At 44.4% G+C, this 20,806-nt stretch overlaps 1 protein-coding gene and 1 long non-coding RNA gene across 9 annotated transcripts in view; one reads left to right on the top strand and one right to left on the bottom strand.

Annotated features, from left to right (window-relative positions):
- The window catches only part of TET3 (tet methylcytosine dioxygenase 3), a 126,824-nt gene extending 121,362 nt beyond the window's left edge, over positions 1 to 5,462 (top strand). For all 7 annotated transcript variants that reach the window (XM_031949629.1, XM_031949630.1, XM_031949628.1 and 4 more), the window contains one exon: positions 729 to 5,462. In XM_031949629.1, coding sequence (XP_031805489.1) covers positions 729 to 2,560 — 1,832 coding nt within the window. In that variant the 3' untranslated portion in view covers positions 2,561 to 5,462. The remainder of the gene's footprint in view (positions 1 to 728) is intronic.
- On the bottom strand, positions 5,270 to 20,613 carry LOC116421225. 2 transcript variants are annotated; one of them, XR_004231521.1, is made up of 2 exons: positions 20,459 to 20,613; positions 5,270 to 5,461 (listed from the first exon to the last, which is right to left on the bottom strand). It is a non-coding gene; the product is annotated as an uncharacterized LOC116421225 (long non-coding RNA). The 2 variants fall into 2 exon arrangements; XR_004231520.1 differs by lacking the exon at positions 20,459 to 20,613 and adding an exon at positions 6,848 to 7,715.
- Positions 20,614 to 20,806: the final 193 nt, after the last annotated feature.

The following is a 20,806-nucleotide window of genomic DNA, read 5'->3' as shown; positions in this document are numbered from 1 at the left end:
GGGTGGGGGAAGGGCACAATGGAGCAGCAGCTCCAGCCTCCCCCTCAGTCACTGGGGACTTGTTTATGGAGCCTTCTGGTGACATCGGCCTAGTGTTAGTGAGGAGGAGTGGGCAGATGCCCCCGACACAGGCCAGAGAAGCCGCATCGGTAGAGGGAATTGCCTCCCGGGAGGTAGCTATGCCAGTTATACCAAGTCCTACTCCTAGTCCTAAAAACAGAACTTCCCAACAGATGCTTTTTTAAAAGAAAGAACATCAGCGACGCGTTTCGTCCATCCCGTCCCTGTTTTTGTAGAGCTCTGGCTTGTTTCATTACCTGCTGATGAATGGCCAGAGAGGGGGGCTGGGCTGGGCCTGGGAGGGAGGGGGGGAAGAGTTATGCAGTGGGCCCCAGGAACTGGGGGAGGGGAAGAGTGGGGGAAGGGGCTGGACTATGAGCCTGGCAAGGGGAGGGGGGATGGTCCAGGCAGTGGGAGGAGGGGAAGAGTGGGGGAGGGGGCCTCTGGGTCCGAAGCTTCTAAGACCAGAGAGGAAGGGCCTAGGAGTGGAATGAACTCCTCCTCCTCCTCTCACAGGGACTGAGCTTGGTCTTCCTCCTCCCCTCAGTGGCCTGCTTTGGGGGTGCCCTTGAGGACAGTGACATCTCTCTGATTGGGAGGCTGGGCTCAGGTACGGGCCTCCTATGGGCCTCCGGTCCTGTTCTCACCCATCCCACTTGCTTCCACAGGTCTCTCTTTGAAGAATGGGTTGTCCCAGCAAGCTCTGAAGCCTTCCATCAAGGTTGAGCCCCCAAATCACTACAGTTCCTTCAAGTACAACGGCAACTCAGTGGTGGAAAGCTACTCGGTGTTGGGCAGCTGCCGGCCCTCGGACCCCTACAGCGTGAGCAGCGTTTACTCTTGCCACTCCTACTATGCACAGCCCAACCTGAGCCCCATCAACGGCTTCCACTCCAAGTTCGCCATCCCGTCCTTCGGCTACTACGGCTTCTCCCCCGGCAGCTCCGTCTTCCCCTCCCAGTTCCTCAACTACGGTGCCAACGGCCGGGGCCCCAGCGGCTGGGGAGGCCCCATCGGGGTTTTCGACAAGAAGCCGGATCTCCAGGCCCTGCAGAGCAGCCTGAGCCAGCCGTACGGCGGCCCTGAGTTTGCCGAGCTGCCGGGCCCGGCCGTCGGCGGCGACGGCCACCACACACCTCACCACCAGCCTGCCTATCCGGGCCCCAAGGAGTACCTGCTCCCCAAGGGCCACCGGACTCACCCCGCGGCCACGGCCCCCTCCCCCTTTGCACAGAGCGGCCCCTGCTTCGGTCAAGTCATCAAGCAGGAGCCGTGCGACCGGCTGCCCCAGGCCGAGCCCCTCCCAGGGGTCCCTGGGAACATGGGCAAGCCCCCCATCCCCGAGGCCTCCCAGAATGGGACCAAGGAGCACCTGTGGGGGGGTGCCCACCCAGGCAGTCAGAGTGCTTCTCCCAAAAGGACTAATGGCGTGACTGGGGCCTGGGGCCTGTTTGCCCCCGGAGAAAGTCCCGTCCTCTCTGACAAACTGGGGTCTTTTGGTGCTAGCTGCCTGCCAGCGTCCCGTCTCTCGGACGGCCAGTGGGGCCTGTTCCCTGCCGAAGGGGGGCAGCCACCCCAGCAGCCCCCGCTGGGGCCTCCCAACGGAGCCAGCCTGCTGAGCAAGGCCTGGAGCCCCTGCAAGTTCCGGGATAGTACTTCCACCTTAAACGGGCCCAGCCTGGCGGAGAAGCCCTGGGGTGTGGCGCCGGACTTCGGCCCGGCTCTCAAAGGAGCCCCAGGCTACCCCGAGAAGCTCTGGGGGCCCGTGAAGGGGGACGAGGGGCGGACTCCCACGCCTGCGGGGGGCCTGCCGGAGAAAGCCTGGCCCTCTTTTGGCATGGCCCTGGGTTCTGGGACCCTGAAGCCCGAGGAGAAGCTGTGGGATTCCTTGAATCTGGGGGAGGTGCCTGCCGAGGCCCCCTCGAACAAGGGGGCGGTGAAGGCGGAGGAGGGCGGCGGAGGTGGAGGCGGCGGCGGCAGCGGGGTCGGCCCCAAGGGCAACAGCGCCGTGGAGGAGGAAGACGAGCTGTGGTCCGACAGCGAACACAACTTTCTGGACGAAAACATCGGCGGCGTGGCTGTGGCCCCCACCCACGGGTCCATCCTGATCGAGTGCGCCCGGCGCGAGCTGCACGCCACCACGCCCCTCAAGAAGCCCAACCGGTACCATCCCACCCGCATCTCGCTGGTGTTCTACCAGCACAAGAATCTCAACCAGCCCAACCACGGCCTGGCCCTCTGGGAGGCCAAGATGAAACAGCTGGCTGAGAGGGCCCGCGCCCGGGAGGAGGCGGCGCGGCTGGGCCTGAGCCACCCCGAAGTCAAGCCCTACGGGAAGAAGCGCAAGTGGGGGGGCGCGGCTGCCCCCGAGCCCCAGCAGGAGGAGCAGAAGAGCCCGATCCCGACTCGCCACGGGCCGGTCATCACCACCGACTCGGTGGTCACGGTCTCCTCCTATGCCTACACGAAAGTGACCGGGCCCTACAGCCGTTGGATCTAAAGCGGGGAGCCGCCTTACCTCAGCGTCCACGGCAACGAAGCCCGGGCCGCCATCGCGGTGCTTTTCCTCGCCCCCCGGGCCGGAGAGCCGGGCTGGGCAGAAATACTTAGATATGTATATGTCGCCACCACCCCCACATATATGTACGGATACTTCTGCCCCGGCACCAGCCTCCCCGGAGCGCCCCCTTCTTTCCTCTCCTCCCCTGGCACTTTGAGGAAGAGACTGTGGCTGTTGGGTGTTTTTCAGTAATCTTAGTATTTATATCTCCACGTTGGGTTTTTTCCCTTGGTCGGGGACTTCAGTTTTATTTTTAAGAATCTGTCCTTGTGTATGACAAGAATGGAAGAAAAGTTTATAGCATCCTTTCACAAAGGAGTGGTTTTTAATTGCCATTTAAAATGTGTATTTATTGGATTTTTTTTTTTTTTAAACAAAAGGAACAATGATGACGATAACCTAGCCGGCAAGAAAAGCCAGAATTCCAGACAGCTTCTGTTCCCGTCTGGGAGGTCTCTGCCGGGAGGGGAGCGCTCGCGTCGCCCGCTCCCCTAACCTTACCTGGACCCTCCCGAGCCGACCCACCGCTCGTCCGTGTCTCTCAACCCAAGTGCAGATGTTCGAGCACCGCATCCTCTCCCTCTGGCAGACACGTGCTTCTGTGGCTCTGGGGGAAGCCGGGCCATCCGGGACCGCCCTGGGCGCTCTCGGGCAGGACGGGGAGTCCGCCAGGGGTCCCTCCGTGGGCTTCTCCGTCCCCTGCCCTCCACCCGAGAGATGCTGAGGTCGGCTGCTTCAGAAACCAGGCTGGAAGTAGACACGTTTCAGGCCTGCTAGTCTCCACACTGAATCTTCTTTGTCCGTTATTTAGCAAGTCCCGTTTTGTCCCCGGTCACCAGGTCGCGCCCGGAGATGGAGCTGCGGTTGCGGTGGAGAAAGGATGCTTCTTCCCGACAGCCACTTCAGCTGCAGCGCGCAACTACTTGACGTGATACTTGGGGGCTGAAGGAATCTGTCGAAATCTTAACAGCAGTTTTAAAACGAAATCCAACCAATAAGAACCCCCTTCCCTCGTGATCTATGCTAATATGGAAAAAGGGCTACTGTATCTTAAACAAAAAAAGGCAAACACAAACTGTGAATAGTTGCTCTGTGTATATCACTGTTGCAAAGTCTGGTGCTGTCTTGGATTTTGCTTTTGACTCTCCGGTCCGAGAGAGCTGGGCAAACCGGAATAACATAAAAGCAACTCGGAGATCCTCATTTCCTGGATTTTTACATTGGACTTTGGTGCACGCGGGACCCTCGAACCACCTGCTCTGCTTCGGCCCCCAGGGGTCCATGGGAGGTGGAAGAGGGTCATTCCTTACAGATGCAAATTCAACTGGTTGCTACTTTGAGGTTTCTTTTCCAGCTGGTGCCATCTCCCTCTGAAAACAGCCCTCCTTCTCTCCCTCCCTCCTTCCTTTTCCTGTCTCCTTCCTCTTCCTCCATTCCTCCTCCTTCCAAATGAAAGAAAAAAAAAAAAAACAAACAAACACATCCTTCAGTTTTCCCTTTTAAAACTGGTGCATTCAAACAGCTCATTGAAACCAGAAGTTTCAAGTGTTCATTTGAAACAATAGGTGCTTACTTTTTTTGCAACTTTGTGGAGAGCCTGCAAAAAGTGGTTGGGACCCACGGGTGAACAAGCTATCGATCTGTAACAAACCAGACTCCTGGGGGAGGGGGTGTGAATTTCTGTGGTATTAGCTCAACTTGCCTGGCGCTAGCTAGCTCTCCCTCCCGGCCCCCTTTGTCCCCCCAGTCCCCCTCACCCCATTCGGGCAGATGCAGGTGGGTGGGGCCGGTCGCCCCTCACCTGGCTGCCTCCATCCATCAGCCCACCTGTGGACCTGGCCCCCTCCCCACGGGTGAACCCTCAGAGAATTCAGTCAAGTCCTTTTTTCAGCGCAACTGCAGCTGGCAGTGGGTGACAGTCTGTTCCTATCCGGACAAAACCAGATGGATGCTACGGTCCAATTCCCGCACTTCTAGGTGCCTTTCCCCCGAGAGCTGAGAACTGAATCCAATCCTTTGTTTACTGAAATGTTCCTGGAGCACTGGCAGAGAACCTCTGTGAGCCGGCCGAGGGAGCATTGGCGTGGTCTGATTTTAACTGTAAATAGTGAAAGATTTTTTTAAAGCACTTTCACCTAGATTTAAATAGCAACTTGAAAAAAAAAAAAAAAAGCAGTATGTTTTAACAGATGATAACGGGAGACCTGTAAATAGTAGCTGTGTACTTAACGTGCTTTTTGTCCACCTTTTTTTAAAAAAAAAAAACAGAAAAAAAGAAAGAAAGAAAGAAACCATAATCCATAACAATTCTTTTACAGGATAAGAATGAGTGCTTTTGAAATCAATACCCAAGAGCCTATCAGGATTGAGGATGGTTCCAGACTCAGATTTATAGGAAATCCTGGGCACTTCTCGGTGCAACGTGACAAAAGCCTTTAAAGGATTGGCCAATGCTGAGCATGCTAATTTTGTAATTTTGAGGAACCAGCTGGGGCTGAGCGGTCCTTTGGATGCTAGCTTGCTTTGTTGCATCAGTAGACTCTCGCAGGTCTCGTTCAACTCCGGACTTAGGTAGACAGATGCAGGGGTGCCTTGAAAACTTCATTTTAAAATCTCTCTGAGAGCGAGTTGACTATTTTTAAGGAACACTTTGAAAATGTGACCTTCTGTTTGACCTTTACACATCCCAGGTGTGGGGGGCGGCTGCTGGGATGGCTTTGGAAGGCGTTTCCAGTACGACCAAGGGGATTCCCACAAATGGCATATGTGACTTACTCTTCCTGATGTTGCTTCTCCTTTGGGCTCACCGACCCGGTGGCAGAATCCCAAGGGGAATGGTGTCTGAAAGGAGAAGTGAATCCAGCTAACTGCATGTGTCTTTTCTATCCCAGCCCCCTAGCCCAAACAACTTTTGCTTTCTTTACTTTTAGACTAGAACACAGGCTGTTCGGGAAAGAGAAAAAGGGGCAGCCTCCATTGGATGGCTCCATCCCAGATAAAACGGTGTTTTGATGGAAACGATAGTACTTTTGCAATGTTCAGAACCGTGCTGTTTTTTACACACTACATATATAACCTACCTCAAATCTCAGTCATTAAAAATTAGCATGCTTTAGACTTATATTAAAAAGAAGAAGAAAAAAAAAAACTATGCACAGCTATTTACCCCACCCTTGCTGCTGAAGGTTTCTTAAAGAGAAAAATCAATTTTTTTATTTTTTACTGGCGCCATCATTTTTGTAAGCTCTGAAGATGATTAACAGACATCTTGATCACGAGAAAGAAAAATGAAAGCCATTGCATCTAAAGAACCTTAACAGCATGACCCAGTTTTGCTCAAAATTCACCTAATATAGCGACACGAGATTCAGGGCATTTTGATCCTTGGATCTTTCCCCTATATTTTGTCTCCAGATGCTGTCTGTACTCGATTCCCGTTGAGGTCTGACTGTCAAAGGATAGATTTGCCCCAAACTGTGTTACGGGTTTGGGGTGGGGGTGGGGTGATGTGAAGAGGGATCACTGTTTGCAGCAGGTTATCATATAATTGGTGCTAGAGCCTTGAACCACTGTCTGACCATTGGACATTTGAATCAAGCTGTTTCATGGGGTGTTTTCCATTGTCTTTTTTTTTTTTTCCTTTCTGCAGAACCCAAGCTTCCTAGATTCTAGTTTCCCCTTTCCTGCTCTGCCTTCTTCCTGAGACTACAGTGGTGAGGATGAACAGAAATATCGCACCCCCCTCCCCCCCCAAATTCTCAAACGAACCTTCTTTGTGGCCATTTCCGTATATCATGGGATCAGAAATTCCCGGAACTGGAAGATCCCCCTCCCCCCCAAAAGGACCAAATCTTAATTGCACTGCAAGTATTATACCAAGCAGAGGAGGGTGTACAAAGATCAGAGGAGTTAAACATACTTCATCTCTAGCAAGATTTTCTTTTTCAAGTTCGTCACCATCACTGTATCCCCAAACTAAGGCATTGCAGAAGGAAAACTAATCACACCACCACACACACGCACACATACATACACACACACATAGATCCCTGATGTGCCTCAACCAATATCTCTTCCCTTTTATTACTGAAGTATGCTCTATGGACTAGGAAGCATATTTTTATGAATTGAAATATTCTAAATAAAATGGTGCTATGGTGTTTTAACATAATTGTCTCCCTATCCGGTTTTGCTGAGGTGCTATGTAACCTGTATCAAACCACATACCAAACAAAAATGAGGGGGCCTCCCTGCCCGTTGGCTTTCTTTTCCTTGTGGTGCTATCTCCCGGGACCTCCTCTTTGGCGATGAATCTGGACCGAATAGTTTCCAATTGCCGTTTCCTTCCCTTCGGCGAGAAGTGGGAGCCGAGCTCTGCTCTCACTTCCCTCGCCGGTGACGGAAACGTACTTAGTGCAGGAAAGGCCGGACTCTCACGTGCTCGGTCTCTGAGTTCTAAACCAGTCATCCCACAGGCTAGTTCGAGGGGAGGTGGAGAAATGCTAACTTTGGGAAGAGAAAAGTAGAGAACCCTTCCTTCTCTTCCTTGAGCTCAGCACTCATTCTTATCCCCCTTCTCTTCTTCCGGCAACCTTCCCACTAGCTAGCAAAGGTAAATTTCTCAGGGAGGCCTGGGAGGGGGAAGTCTGCATGAGGAAGGTGTAAACCAAATGCAATACCTTCCCTTCCTTCCAGGAGCTCAGTTCACAGTTGAAAGGCAGGAAGAAATATTGAGTCGCTCTTCCCACCCTTCTCCCCCCACCCCACTCTGCTCCTTTGGGCCTGTAGTTCTTTCTTTTACCTAAAAGTAACATTTTACATTGAAGTAGGTGCCTACCCTTGACTGTGCTGAGTGCTCTACTTGGGCTCATCATGGCGTTTCTTTTGGGTCAGCATTTAGGAATTGAGAGGATGGCGGTTCCGGCTGCTTTTCAACTCCTTTGTCATATGTTGGTGCTACTTGGATTTTCTCTTGGGTTCTAGGGAGTTGACATTTTGAAACCGACCAGAAACGCTAGGCTTTGCATTTGCACTTCTGTCGTCACGATACCTAAGAAACATACCTCAAAAGCTAGACTATTGTGACGACGGAGGTGGCTAGTATCTGAAAGAAGTGTCTCCAGACTAGGAAATGCATTTTGTTCATTTGACACTGTACTCCTGGGGGAGAGTGTAGGAGGGGCCTTTTCTGCATTTTTCTTAGGCAGTATGTTTTCAAATACCTAATTAGAAGCAGGAGGAGTCATATTTTGCTCCCAGAGATTTCCTCCTGGCTCCCAGAATTCCTATGAGTTTTCCTGACTGGTCATTTTCGGGCATTCAGAATGGAGCCTTGAGACCAGTCCCATTCAGCTGGAATCAACGGCCACTTCCACATCATTCTGTGCCCCCTTCCCCCTTCTGCCCCCCCCCCCCCAAAAAAAAAGGACAGGTTTTTTGGAGGAAACTAATTGCACAAATTGAAAAAAGGGATGGATTTTCGATTTGAAGGTGGGGAGAAAAAAGGGGGTTAGCTAGGTGGTAACAAATGGAGAAGACTTCAGGCCCCCAGATTTTAAGTTCCTCTTCCTTTCCACTCTCAGCCAAGAGTTTCCACAGATCGAAGGAATAGTAAATTCCAAACAATGGGCATTTCTTTCCCTTTAAGCAAAGATTGTCCAAACAGAAACCCCAGGTTTTTCCATGCTCTTTACCTAAGAATCTGGGAACAATTTGGCCCACTTTCTCATTTCTTTCTCTTCTAATATCAGGGATGCTTTTAAATAGTGGTTTTAATTTTTTTTTTTTTTTGGCCATTTTTCTCATTCTAGCATCATTCAGGGATAACTCACCATTCTTCACATGGAAATTAAATAGAAAAGAAAAATACTATTTCGTTGGTTTCTGCTTTCAAAACTTTTTTTTTTGCGTGTCTTCTTGAATGCCTCTATTTTTTTCCCTTTGGGGGATGAGAGGTGCTAATGCCATTTCTTTTTCATGACTTCAAATAAAAAAGAAATGAGACCAGGTTGGACTGTGGCAGATTGATGCGGTAGAGTGGTCTTGAGCTGTAGCTTGTTGGTGAATTTCATTTTCTCTCTCTTTGAATTCCTGTTTGGTTACCTGGCTTCCAATGGAGGTGAACTTCCCAACCATACTTGAAGATTCCGTCTAGACTCTGTGACCGTGGTTACTTGAAATGAAGTTTATCTGGGGTTGGTTGATGAATGGTAGAGTTTGCAATGTCTCAAGGCAATAGGATGTGTATTATTAAACTGTAGATATTATTAGTACAGTAAATTTATGCCGATAATTTTATTTTGTATAATTTTTATCTTTTTTTTTTTTTTTTTTTTTTTTGGTTAATATTTTTCCTTTCCCTTTCCCCTTTTTGGTTTATCTCCTACCTGACCTTCTTCTCTCCTACCTCCCTTTCCGTAAAAGCTTTCTCCTATTCCCCCACCCACCCAGTGTTTCAGTAAATTTATTTTTCAGGTGCCTAAATATTGCAAGTATGAATCCTTTTTTTTTTTTTTTTTTGATTTGTATTTTATTATGATTTACACAAACAGCTGGTTTGTGAACTGTATTACTCCTGATATCTTTAAAATATTGTGGGTGTTTTAATAAATTTTATATTTATTTTTTGCACTCAAATTCTGTGTGTTTTTATGGCTTCCTGCCAGGTTCTCGGCAGGACAAGTGATCCTGTGCCTATCTCAGACCGACTAGCATAACATTTGAGCGAGGGATCTCAACCTCAAGTTAGTAAAATGCCAATCCACAAAGGGATTTCTATCTCAGCACACAGACAAATAGCCTTAGCTAGAAGAACTCCAAGGAGGGAAAACCTAGCACCTCCCCAGCAGCTCATTATCCTTTGGAACAGGTCTCATCATTAAAAAGTTTTCCTGACATCCCCCTGGCACTGGTCTCCATGCAATTTTTTCTTCATCCTGGTTCCAAATTCAATATGTCTACTTCACATTCCACATGACAGTCCTTCGTATACAAATAAATGAAAAATCTTTTTTTTCCCATGCTTATGTGCCAAGAGCCAGCTGCTTAAATATATCTATAATCGCTGAATTTACAGAAACTGACCCTAAGGTCTTTGTCACTTTGAACAAGCCAGCACTTCCCCACTCCTCCCCAGTATGAAGCTGAGGCAGTCAGGATTCAAACTTAATTCACTTACTTTACTGTTTTGTACTCTCTTGATGGGAGGAAGACAGGAAGGAGGGGAATCATAAAGGAATAGCTCCCTCCCGTTTCCCCCCTTTTTAAAAAATCTCCTCTTTCATACAATCTCTAGGAGTAAGAGGGACTTCAGTCATGATGCTCAACTGACAACTCTAACATCTCTAAAAAGAGACTGATCACAAAGCATTCACACGAGGACCTGTAGCAATGAGACTTGAATTATTTCACAGAGCAGCTTGTGAAGCTCCAATCACTAGGAAAGTTTGCCTCGTTATCATACTGAAATGTGCCTCTTGTCATTTCTACCCACTATTCCCGGACCAAGACAGGTTCTAGGTCCTGCCTAGTTCCTGTGGTCAACAGACCTGGAAGGTCTTTCAATCCAAGCCCTTCATTTTACCTAACAGAGAATTGACTAAGGTCACAAATTCTAAGTGACAGAGCTGGGATTCAACCGGACTTAGGACCTCCGTAAAAGCTACTGCTCTGTCCACAGAGTGCCTCCCTCTCCAGATTTTGGCTTCTAGGCTCAAGGAAGGCAAAAACAGGTCCTTGTCCACCTCACAGACTTTCAGATATTTGGACACCCTCTATTAGGGGAAGTCAAGGAAATAAGCAGTTATGTCGTACCCAGTGCTACGCAATTTTTACAAGTCTCATTTGATCCTCAACAATGATGTAAAGGAGGTGCTGTTACCCCCATCTATGGGGATTCTTACCCTAGCCATCTGTCTATGCTAATTCCTGGGTTCTTTGTCTTTCCCACCTACCTTAGTCTCCTCCTGTTTTAGCTTAGTGGGGAGCCCTCACCCACCTTGGGGTCTGTGACCCTTGAGAAGCTCCTTTTGGCTTGAGTACCAGTGGACTCCTTTTGAGGAGATCTGGGTTGTTGGGGCAGGAGGAGGAGGGGAAGAAGTAGGGAGTTTAAGACTTCTGCTTCTGAGGACAATTCCCAGCATCAAAGTTTGATTCTTTTGTTCCAAAGACTTGACTGTCACTCCACCAGATCTTTCCCATGAATCAGGATTTGGGGGAGGGAAGATGAAAATGACGATCACTCCCTAGCCCTCATGTGGTGCAGCCAAAGTTCTTTTGCCTTCAGTTCCTCACCCCTTCCCAGAGAAGAGTGGGGTTGAGAATGTTCTGATCCCCACAACTTCAGCACCCAGGACAGGAAATTTCAGAACTCGAAGGTAAGGTTTGAGTCCTTGAAGCTCAATTGACATGGATTTTGAGGTCCCTGTATAGCATAGCAGCATGAAATGGACAGCTCCCAGTGCTGGAGTGAGGGGTGGGGGGTGGAGGGGGGAATTTAAACTCCTATCAAGAATTGGTGCATTGACTAATGCACTGTTGGTGGAGCTCTGAATTAGTGCAACCATTTGAGAAAGTCATTTGGAATTTCACAAATAAAAGGGCCAAACATCCAAACTCTTTGACCCAGAAATTCTGCAGCTAAGGATATTTGGGAAAATGTAAGGGATGCAAAAACCTACGGGATCAATAAAGAAATCCATTTTTAAAATGATATTAGGTCATTAAAGCTTCCATCTTGTATTGTGTTTTTTCTTTTAATAAATGTTATTGATGCCTTTGTCACAATCATTTCTGAATACAGCACTGCCACCACCAGCCCCTTTCTCACAAAGATTAAACCTTCCTTTATAACAAAGGAAATTAAACAACAAAACAACCAATTCAGTGAATCTTGTGACAAAGTATGCAACATTCTGCCACTATCATGTCCCATGTTGAAAGGTGATAGGTGGGTTTCATGGTGTGTTCTCTAGGACCAAGATTAATCATTAGATTTCTCTGGGGTCAAGATTCCCTCTAATGTTCCTTTTATTTACATCATCATGCTGGTGTATAATTTTATTTTAATTCATTAGCTCATCATCTTAGATCTTGAACTGAAAAGGATTTATTTTTTACAGGTAAGAAAGCAGACCTGGGGGTGAGGGGAGACTTGCTCAAGGTGACAGGTAGTTTTTTTTTTTTTTTTAATTTATTTAACTTGATTTTTATTTCTGAATTTTCTTCCTTCTACCTTCTTGAATGCCAAATTGAGAAAACAACTAGTTAGAAACATGTGTAGCAAAACAAATTCCTATACCAGCTATGTCAAAAAAAAAAAAAAAAAAAAGAAAGAAAGAAAGAAAGAAAGAAAGAAAGAGAAAGAAAGAAAGAAAAGAAATGAAATACTCCTCAATCTGTTTTTTGGGTCCGTCTGTTCTCCTAATGGAGATTGACAGCATCTCTGGCACTGTGGTTGACCATTGGGTGAATCAGAATGACTAAGTCTTTCAAAGTTGTTAGTCCTTACACTGTCACTGTTATTGTATAAAATTGGTTCCTTGGTTTCCTATTAGTCTGCTTAGGTTTTTCTGAAACCATCCCATTTATAGAATAGTATTCCATTGCATTCACATACTACAACTTGTTCAATCATTCCCCACTTGATGCATCCTTCAGTTTCTAGTAGTTTGCCACCATATAAGGAACTGTTATAATATTTTTGTACACATGGGTCCTTCTCTTTCTTTGAGCTCTTTGGGGTGTGAATCAAGCAGTAGTATCACTGAGTCTAAGAACTACCATCTAAAAGCTTTTGGGGTATAGTTTCAAGTTGCTTTCCAATCAATTCATAGGTGCACCAGTGTATTAAGATATGTTTTCTCATAACTTTCAGCATTTTATCATTTTCCTTTTTTATCGACTTTGGTGATGGGATTGAGGTGGTTCCTCAGAGATATTTCAATGTCCATTTTTCTATTTAGGAATTTAAAGCATTTTTTTTATGTCTTATTAGATAGTTTTGGATTTCTTTCTTTTAAAACTGCCTAAGCATATCCTTTGGCCATTTTTCAATTGCCTGTGTTTGTGCATTTAAAAAATTTTTATCTATCAAAATAGTCTACTTCTCTCTCATTTGGTCATGAATTCTTCCCCCATTCATAGCTCTGACAGGTCATTTCATCTTCCTCCAAATTGTTTATGTTATCACCATCTATGTCCAAATCATACCTACTTGGAGTTTTTCTTGGCAAATGATCTGAGATGTTGTCCCAAGTTTAATTTTTGCTAGACTTTTTCTAGTTTTCCTAGCCTATATGAATCCTCAGTATCTTTTTACTGGATCCTCATTTAGATCATATCCAATAACCAGGAGTGTGCCACAGAACTCTATTCTGGGTCCTCTTCTCTTCTCCTTGCATATTTTTTCTCATCATATTTCATCAGTTCCTGTGGATTCTCTATGCTGATCATTCTCTTATCTACTTATTCTATTCTAATCTCTTTTCTGACCTCCAGTCTTCTTTCTCCATCTGCCTACTGGATGTCTCAAACTGGATGTCTCATACACATCTTAAATTATGTTCAAAAAATAAACTTATCTTTCCTCCAAATCTTCCCCCTTCCAAATTTCTCTATTATATTCAAGGGTACCATTTTCCCAGTCACCTAAGCTTATAATGTAGGTGTAAGTTCTTGACTCATCCATTCTTACCCATCCACTCACATCCATTTACCTTTCCCTCCCCCCCATTCAATCTCTTGCCAAGACTTGGCAAGATTTCATTTTATAGCATTTCTTCCATAAGCATCCTTCTTTCCTCTGACATTACCATCACCCTAGAGCAGGCCCTCATCACCATAGTCCAAGGCTATTGTAATAACCTGCTGATTGATCTCTCTACTACAAGTCTCTTCCTACTGTAGGCTATTGTCCACTCAACTGTCAAAATTATCTTCTGACAGCACAGGTATTCCCTTTAAACACATTCAACAGATTCCAGTAGCTCCCTATCACCTCTAAGATAAAATATCAAATCATCTGGCATTCAAAGTTCTTCTTAATTTAGACATACACACAGAGTTTTTTTTTTCCCATTTCTTACATCAAACTCTGCCTCTCTCCATGTATTCAATAACAGGCCTTTGGTCCAGTGACACTGACTTCCATGTTTCAAGAAACTACACACTCACTTCCTGATTCTGGACTGTCTTCCAAGCATGGAATACTCTTCCTCCTTACCTCTACCACTTAACTTTTCTGGCACCTTTCAAGTCCCAATTAAACTTCTACCCTCTACAGGAAACCTTTCGCAGCCCATCTTAGATCTATTGCCTTCCAATTGTTGATAACTTCCCATTTATATTGTGTGTAGCTTGTTTGTGTTTTTTTTGCATGTCCCCTTTCCCCATTAAATTGGGAGCTCTTTGAGGGCAAAGACTGCCTTTCACTTTTCTTTGAATCCCTAGCCCTAAGCTCAGGGCTTGATATATACCAAGTGATTAAAATGATTCTTTCTGTATAGACTATATTAGAAACTTAGTTCCTATAGATGAGTTTTACCAATTTTTTTAGCTTTATAAAGTAATCTTTCAGGAGTTTCATTGGAGTGGTACTGAATAAATAAATTAATTTAGGCGGCATTGTAATTTTTATTATATTGACTCAGTCTATCCATGAACAAGTAAGATGTAAATCTGTCTTCATTTGTAAAGAGTGGTTTGTAATTATGTTGATATAGTTTTTTTATATATTTTCGCAGGCATGTTTACTACTTTTTTTTATATTGCCTTAAGTTATCCTAAATGGAATTTCTCTTTTCATCTTTTCTTGTCGTCTTTTGTTAGTAACACCTAGCACATAAGTAGTTAATAGCAGCTCTGGAATTCTAACCCAAGTCTTCTAACTGCAAATTCAGTGATCTTTCCCTTCCAGTAGTTCATACTTATCTCCCACTTTCCTGAATTCTTTTATCCATTTCTTACAGCACAGTGATATTATTTCACCTTCACAGACTGCACTTGGTTCAACCATTCCCCAACAGATGGGCACCTACTTTGTTTTTATCTCTTTGCTACCTACCACCAGAAATGCTGCCTTTGACCTTCTAGAAGTACATAACCACTAGTGAGACTTCTGTATCTAAAAGCATGAGCAGTTTTGTGACTTTCCTTACATTTCAAATTGTTTCCAGGGCAAGAGTGTCCTCATTCTAAATACAAGACTCAAAACTGCAATCAGAATGTAAGAAGCCGCACATAATGCAGAGGTCATCAGTTTACCTCAATTCATTTTACAGGCTCAGAAACTGAAGCTCAGAGAGGGACTTGAGAGTGAATTGACATCTCACACAGGTAGATACAGCAGAAGCAGCATTAGAACTCATCTCCTCATCCCTCGATTCAAGGCTCTTTCCACACCATCAAAGCCTTCTCATCTAGCCTATTTATCGACCTTGATCACCATTTGGAAATCTGACCCATGTGCCTTTTCTGATTATTTGTTCAAAATTTCAGTGGACACATTAAACTGAACTAAGGACAGTTGTGTTCCCCAGGGACTTTTCTAATTTCCTCTTCCCTTCCCCTACTTCAAATAAATGGAGAGGTAGTAATCACTGACTGCTACTGCTTCAGGTGACATGTAAACATCCAGTTCTTCTGATTCTGAATCCAATGGGGTCCTTACTTTGTTTCCTTTTTTTTTTTTTTTGGCATCATTATTCAGCCCTTGGTCAATTCGCCTAACATGGTGCATATTGAATACTGTCCCCCAAAATGTTTGCTGAAAAGGTATAGTTAAAAACAGTTGTCATAAAATATTTTCTTTACAAAGCCTGGGGCACACTCTCTCACAGATATACTCAGAATCCAGGGGTGAAGTGAGCTTAAAGTGATAATTTTGTGAGGCACATCTACAGAGAACACTGGTAGCCATTTGGACTTCAAACTCAAGTTTGAAGCCTTCCTAGACACTTAATAGCTGTATAATTCCAAAGGAGTCATTTGACTTCAATCACTCTTAGTTTTCTCATCTATAAATTGGCTGGTGGGAGGGGAGATAACACCTTCCTCACAGGGTCAAATTGGATAACACATATAAAGTGTTTCAAAAACCTTAAATTGCTATTTAAATGCTATTATTATTATTAATAATAATAATAATCAGTGACATGGTCACTAGGAGCAGAGGAAAGGAAGACAGAGAAAAAAGAGAAAATTTGTTCTGCCTTCCTCCCTCCCAGGAGCAATTCCATTTCAGGGGCCTGCACTTGGATTCCCTCACTTACTCTAGTTCACTGCTTGACTGACTCACTGCTGAAATTCATCCAGCTAATTAAGGTCTTATTTTGTTGAGTTAACCCATCTTCGGAATCAATCAAAAAGGTTCATCCCTCCTAAGGAGATCTTGTTTATATATTTACAACTTCATCAGTCTCTACACTGATTAACTAAAGTAGGGAGTATGAGATGCCTTCCTCACAATCTCTCCCAGTTAAATATTTGCAGCCTGGAGTACTTTGGGTAAATTCCATTATCCCAAATTTGGAATATATTCTCTTGACTTGGGAGGAATCGGACATCTTCTTTTTCCAGTACCTCCTACAGGGCCGTGTAATAAAAAGAATAAAGAGGTTGCACGGCTCAAAGAGATTATGAATGCAAAATATTTTGCAAATCTTAAAGCATTATATAAATACCAGTTTAACAAATAATAATGTTTATTATTATCTGGTTACAATCACCAGGATTCCAATTCGGTTAAGCTTTCAATTCCCTGAGCTTTCTATTGCACTCCTGCAGAACTCAAGCAATGTTTATAGAGCCACGCAGAGGTATGCTAGTAAATGTCTAGCAATTTACTGGGTGGCTATATGGATGGGGGAAATGTTTTGTACATATTCTTTTAAATTTAATCTGTAAAATTAACATTTTCTTAAGCTTATGCAATTGATAAAACAAACAATTCCCTGTTTTACAGCCATTGCTGATTTCTGAGGTATCAATGTTCACAGTGAAAATTTAACAATTAGCTCTTGCAAAAATCTTGCTTACCCATTCTAAAGAATCTCAGAAAAATCGGTGTTGTTCAGTGCACATTAAGAAATTAAGGTTTCTCCCATTACTTCCCAATACATGTTGATTTTTATTCATTTTCATTCATATCCAATTCTTCCCGACTCCATTGGGGTTTTCTTGGCAAAGATTCTAGAATGGGTTGCCATTTCCTTCTCCAGCTCATTTTACAGATGAGAAAAAAGAGGCTCACAGAGAAGTACCCAGAGCCACATATCTACTAAGTCTCTGAGGCTGGATGAGTCTAACTCTGCTCTATCCACTGAACCACTCAGCTGCCCAATACATGTTGATACAACCTATCATTTTAGCAGCTTCTCATCAGTGACCATCTCTCTTTCAAACTACATAGTGATAAAAAAAAATTAAAAAGTGATGGGGCAGTTAGGTGGCACATTATTCTGAGCACTGCCTCTAGAGTCAGGAGGTTTTCCTGACCTGAGTTCAAATCCAGCCTCAAACACTTGAGCTCTGTAACCCTGAGCAAGTCATTTCGCCCTGATTGTTTCCTCCACCCCAAATATATATATATATAGGGATATAATTTAACAAAGTTACCTTTAAAAAAAAGTTGCTACATGTCACAAAGAACTTAGTCAACCCAAAGGCAACAAAAAAAAAAAAAGGAAAAAGAGCTTCTGATCTCAGAAGGAAATCCTGATCCTTTCAGAAATCCCATAAAATTTAGGGCTTTCCCCACAGAGATCGTGGATCTAGAGTCAACTAGAAGTAATCTCATCCTCAGGCATGAAACCAAATTATTGTGGGTAAAAAAAAAGAATTCTTCCATTTTGCAAGTAGAGGTCTGGATTATACTCATCCAGATTTCACTTAAGGACTTCCCTGTTACCCCAGAGTTTAGCACAGGTGCTGACACATTAGTAAATGCTTAATACTTGCCAACTGATTGACTGGTAGGTTTCTAGTATCACTGGTCACAAGTCCGCACCAGCCAACTCTCCATTATCAATCAAGCAGTTAACCTACATTTGTTTTTAGAGATTTACTGAAGGCATTTAATAAGAACAATTGATACAAAACCTTTTCCCCAAGCCAGGACTATGGACTCCCCAGGTACATACAAAGTCCCATAAGGGGGAAGCTCAAAATAAAAGTACAAATATTAGTGAGACACAGAGAGAATGGGTTCTTGCACCTGGAAGCCCCTTTCCCTCATTGTTTACTCCTAGTAAAGTTTCCAGTAGAATGTAGCAATGATGATGGCCAAGTCACTCCACTGCCAGCTGAGTTGGGTCCTTGAAGGATATGGTGACTCAGCTGAATGGTCGATCTGTCAGTGAGCTGGGTTAAGCAGGTGGCTCAGCTGCTGTGCTAACTCCTCAATGGGCTCAGATACTACTAAACTAAGCCGCTCACTGCCAGCCGAACTTGCATGCTCACTCAGTCACTGCTTGCCACCTTCCTGCCACTCTTCATTTCAAGGTTGTTGCTTCCTGACTCCCATGGCTATTGCTCCTGAAGCCAGTCACTGATGGGACTGTTGCTCTTGCTCTCACACAGTTGCTTGGTCACTCACCTAAGTTGAGGGAAAAAAAACCCCAGAGGCGGAGACAGTCATGCACTCAGAGCCACTGCTGCCAGGTGGTAGACAGGGCTGACAGGCTCATTAATGCATTATTGATGGAGCTGGGAATTGATTGATCCAACAATTCTGGAAGGCAATTAACTTGGTATTATGATAGAGTGACTACAGTGTCAGGATCCTTTGACCTTGAGATCCCACTGCTTGGAATATAACCCAAGGAGATCAATGGAGAAAAAGAAATGCATTAACATATTCATAGCAGCGCTTTTTGTAGCAGCAAAGAACTGCAAATAAAATACATACTCAGGTGTTGGAGAAACAGCAGAAAACACTTCGATCGTAGTCTAAAGCAACAGGTGAAAAAATATGGATTTTTTTTAACACTTTGAAAACTAGGGTATCCAAGAAATGTCATCCTGAGGAGAGAATCACTCCAGCAGATCCCTGCGATTTCCATCCATCTCTTCTGTCCATACCCACTTCAGGGTTGAATTTAAGTGGTACCTCCAACTCTTTCCAAATCAATTCCATCCAATAAGCAAATTTCAAGCACTTTATATGTGCAAGGCACTGGGCTGAGCTCTGGAGATATAATGCCCAAATGGAAGATAATACTGCAGGCTTTCTCTTTTTCCATCTCTCCCTCTATTTTTTCTCATTGTGTCCCTTATTTTGTCTCTCTTCTTCTCCCTTGTCCTGTCTTTGTCTCTGGATCTGAGGTCTCTGTCTCTCCCTTTATTGCTCCGTCTTTGTCTTTCTCTGATCTCCTCTCTCTATTTCTCCCAAAGTCATCTTGTATTTACTTTTCTTTGTAGATGTCATATATCAGAGTATTATGTAAGCTCTCTGACTACAGGGATTGATTTTTTTTTTCTTTTGGGGTTTTTCTATTTGTAGTGATGAGCACAACAGTGGCTCATAGTTTGGTTGGATATGGGGCAGGGATGAACCGGACTCGTGATTTCATTGTCATAAGGAATTCTTGGGGGTAGATGAGAAACTTGATTATCCATGTAGAACAGCATCTTGGGTGCAAGTTACAACCTTAAAAATTATCTCGAGGCACTGAGACTTGTCCACAAAGTGTAACTGGGGCATCCTGCCTCCCAGGCCCTCTCTCTGCTCTCCATCAGGCTCCCTTTCAAAAGAGTTCAGTATAAAAAGTGCCTTAAAAGTCTTTAGACTAGTAAAGCTTAAAACTGCCCCAAGATTTTTGAGCAATACTGGAGAGTAAGTGCTTATTAAAGTTTTTGCTTAATTGAATCGACTAAGCGAGTCCCGTCCCAAGCAAGGCATGATGCAAATAACAGATGACATTTGGGACTTCTAGCATTAACCAAGCATTTCCCCACAAAACCCCTGTGAGGGCCATCATCCTGGCATTCTCACTTCCTCTCTGCACGAGGTTTGGATTAAATGATTCCCTCTTCCAGCTTTGACTGCCCAGTCTTACTCTGTGCAGCAAGAAACAAAGGTGGAGCTTATTAGCTGTGGCTTCTTCATGGAAAGATTTGGCTCATTCTGGAAATGAATCATCCCCAAATAAAGTTGTGAAAGCTGGAATTGAAAGCGTTTTCTCAGTGAGAGAGTTCTTGGAAAACCTCAAGGGAGGCCAGAAACCGTTTTTTGCAATTGGAGGTAGAAGATATTGCCCTATAGCATTTTGGTTATTTTCAAGGTAAATTTTTATTAATATCTTTTTTTACATCTACTTTTTAAAATTGGATTTTATTTTTTCAAGTGAAAAATTCTCTACTTTCTCCTACCTCCCATTAATGAAACAAGAGAAAACAAATAAACAGGATATAAATATGCATAATCAAGCAAAACAAATTCCCACAATGTCCATGTCAAATGTGTGTGTGAATGAGAGAGAGAGAGAGAGAGAGAGTGAGTGTGTATGTTCATGCTCAAAGAAAACCAAAATGACAGAATTATATTGGGGGCAAGTTATAGGGAGTCCATCTGTGGGTGATCAGAGTAATAGGAGCTTAGAAGACTCAAATAGGTCAGACACGAATAGTTCATATGAACATGGGGAGTGATGATATATCTAAATTTGCACATCCCACATTTCTTTTGAGCTACTGCAATTCTGCTTTGCTCATAAAGCATAGAGCCTTCTGGGTAGTCCTGTGCCATTGTTTCCCATGTTTCCCAAATGATCCCAAAGTCCTTTAGTGAGACATTGGGAGTGTCCTTTTATTACTTCTTCTGACCTCCATGAGAGTGCTTACCTTGGGTGAGTTCTCAGGAAAGTAGTCTTTTAGGCAAATGTTCTTTTTTTTGTATCAAGTGTAATCCTGTAGAGTTGCACTCTCTGCTGGATTTGAGTGCCTGGCAGTTCAGTTCAAGAAAGGACCTCGGTGTCCAGTACTTTATGTTGCCAGGTGATCTCCAGAACCTTCCTAAGACAATGCAAATGGAAGGTTCAGTTTCCTGACATGGCACTGGAACGCTGCCCAAGTTTCACAGGTGTACCACAATGAGGTCGGCACAAGGCTCTGTAGACTTTCAATTTGATCGTTACTCTAATACCTCTTCTATCCCATCCATTCCTTTGGAGCCTTCTAAACACTGAGCTA

This window comes from Sarcophilus harrisii, chromosome 2, assembly GCF_902635505.1.
Source record: "Sarcophilus harrisii chromosome 2, mSarHar1.11, whole genome shotgun sequence".
Lineage (NCBI taxonomy): Eukaryota > Metazoa > Chordata > Mammalia > Dasyuromorphia > Dasyuridae > Sarcophilus > Sarcophilus harrisii.
Note: the sequence above shows the minus strand (reverse complement) of the source record. Positions and strands in the feature narration are given on the sequence as shown.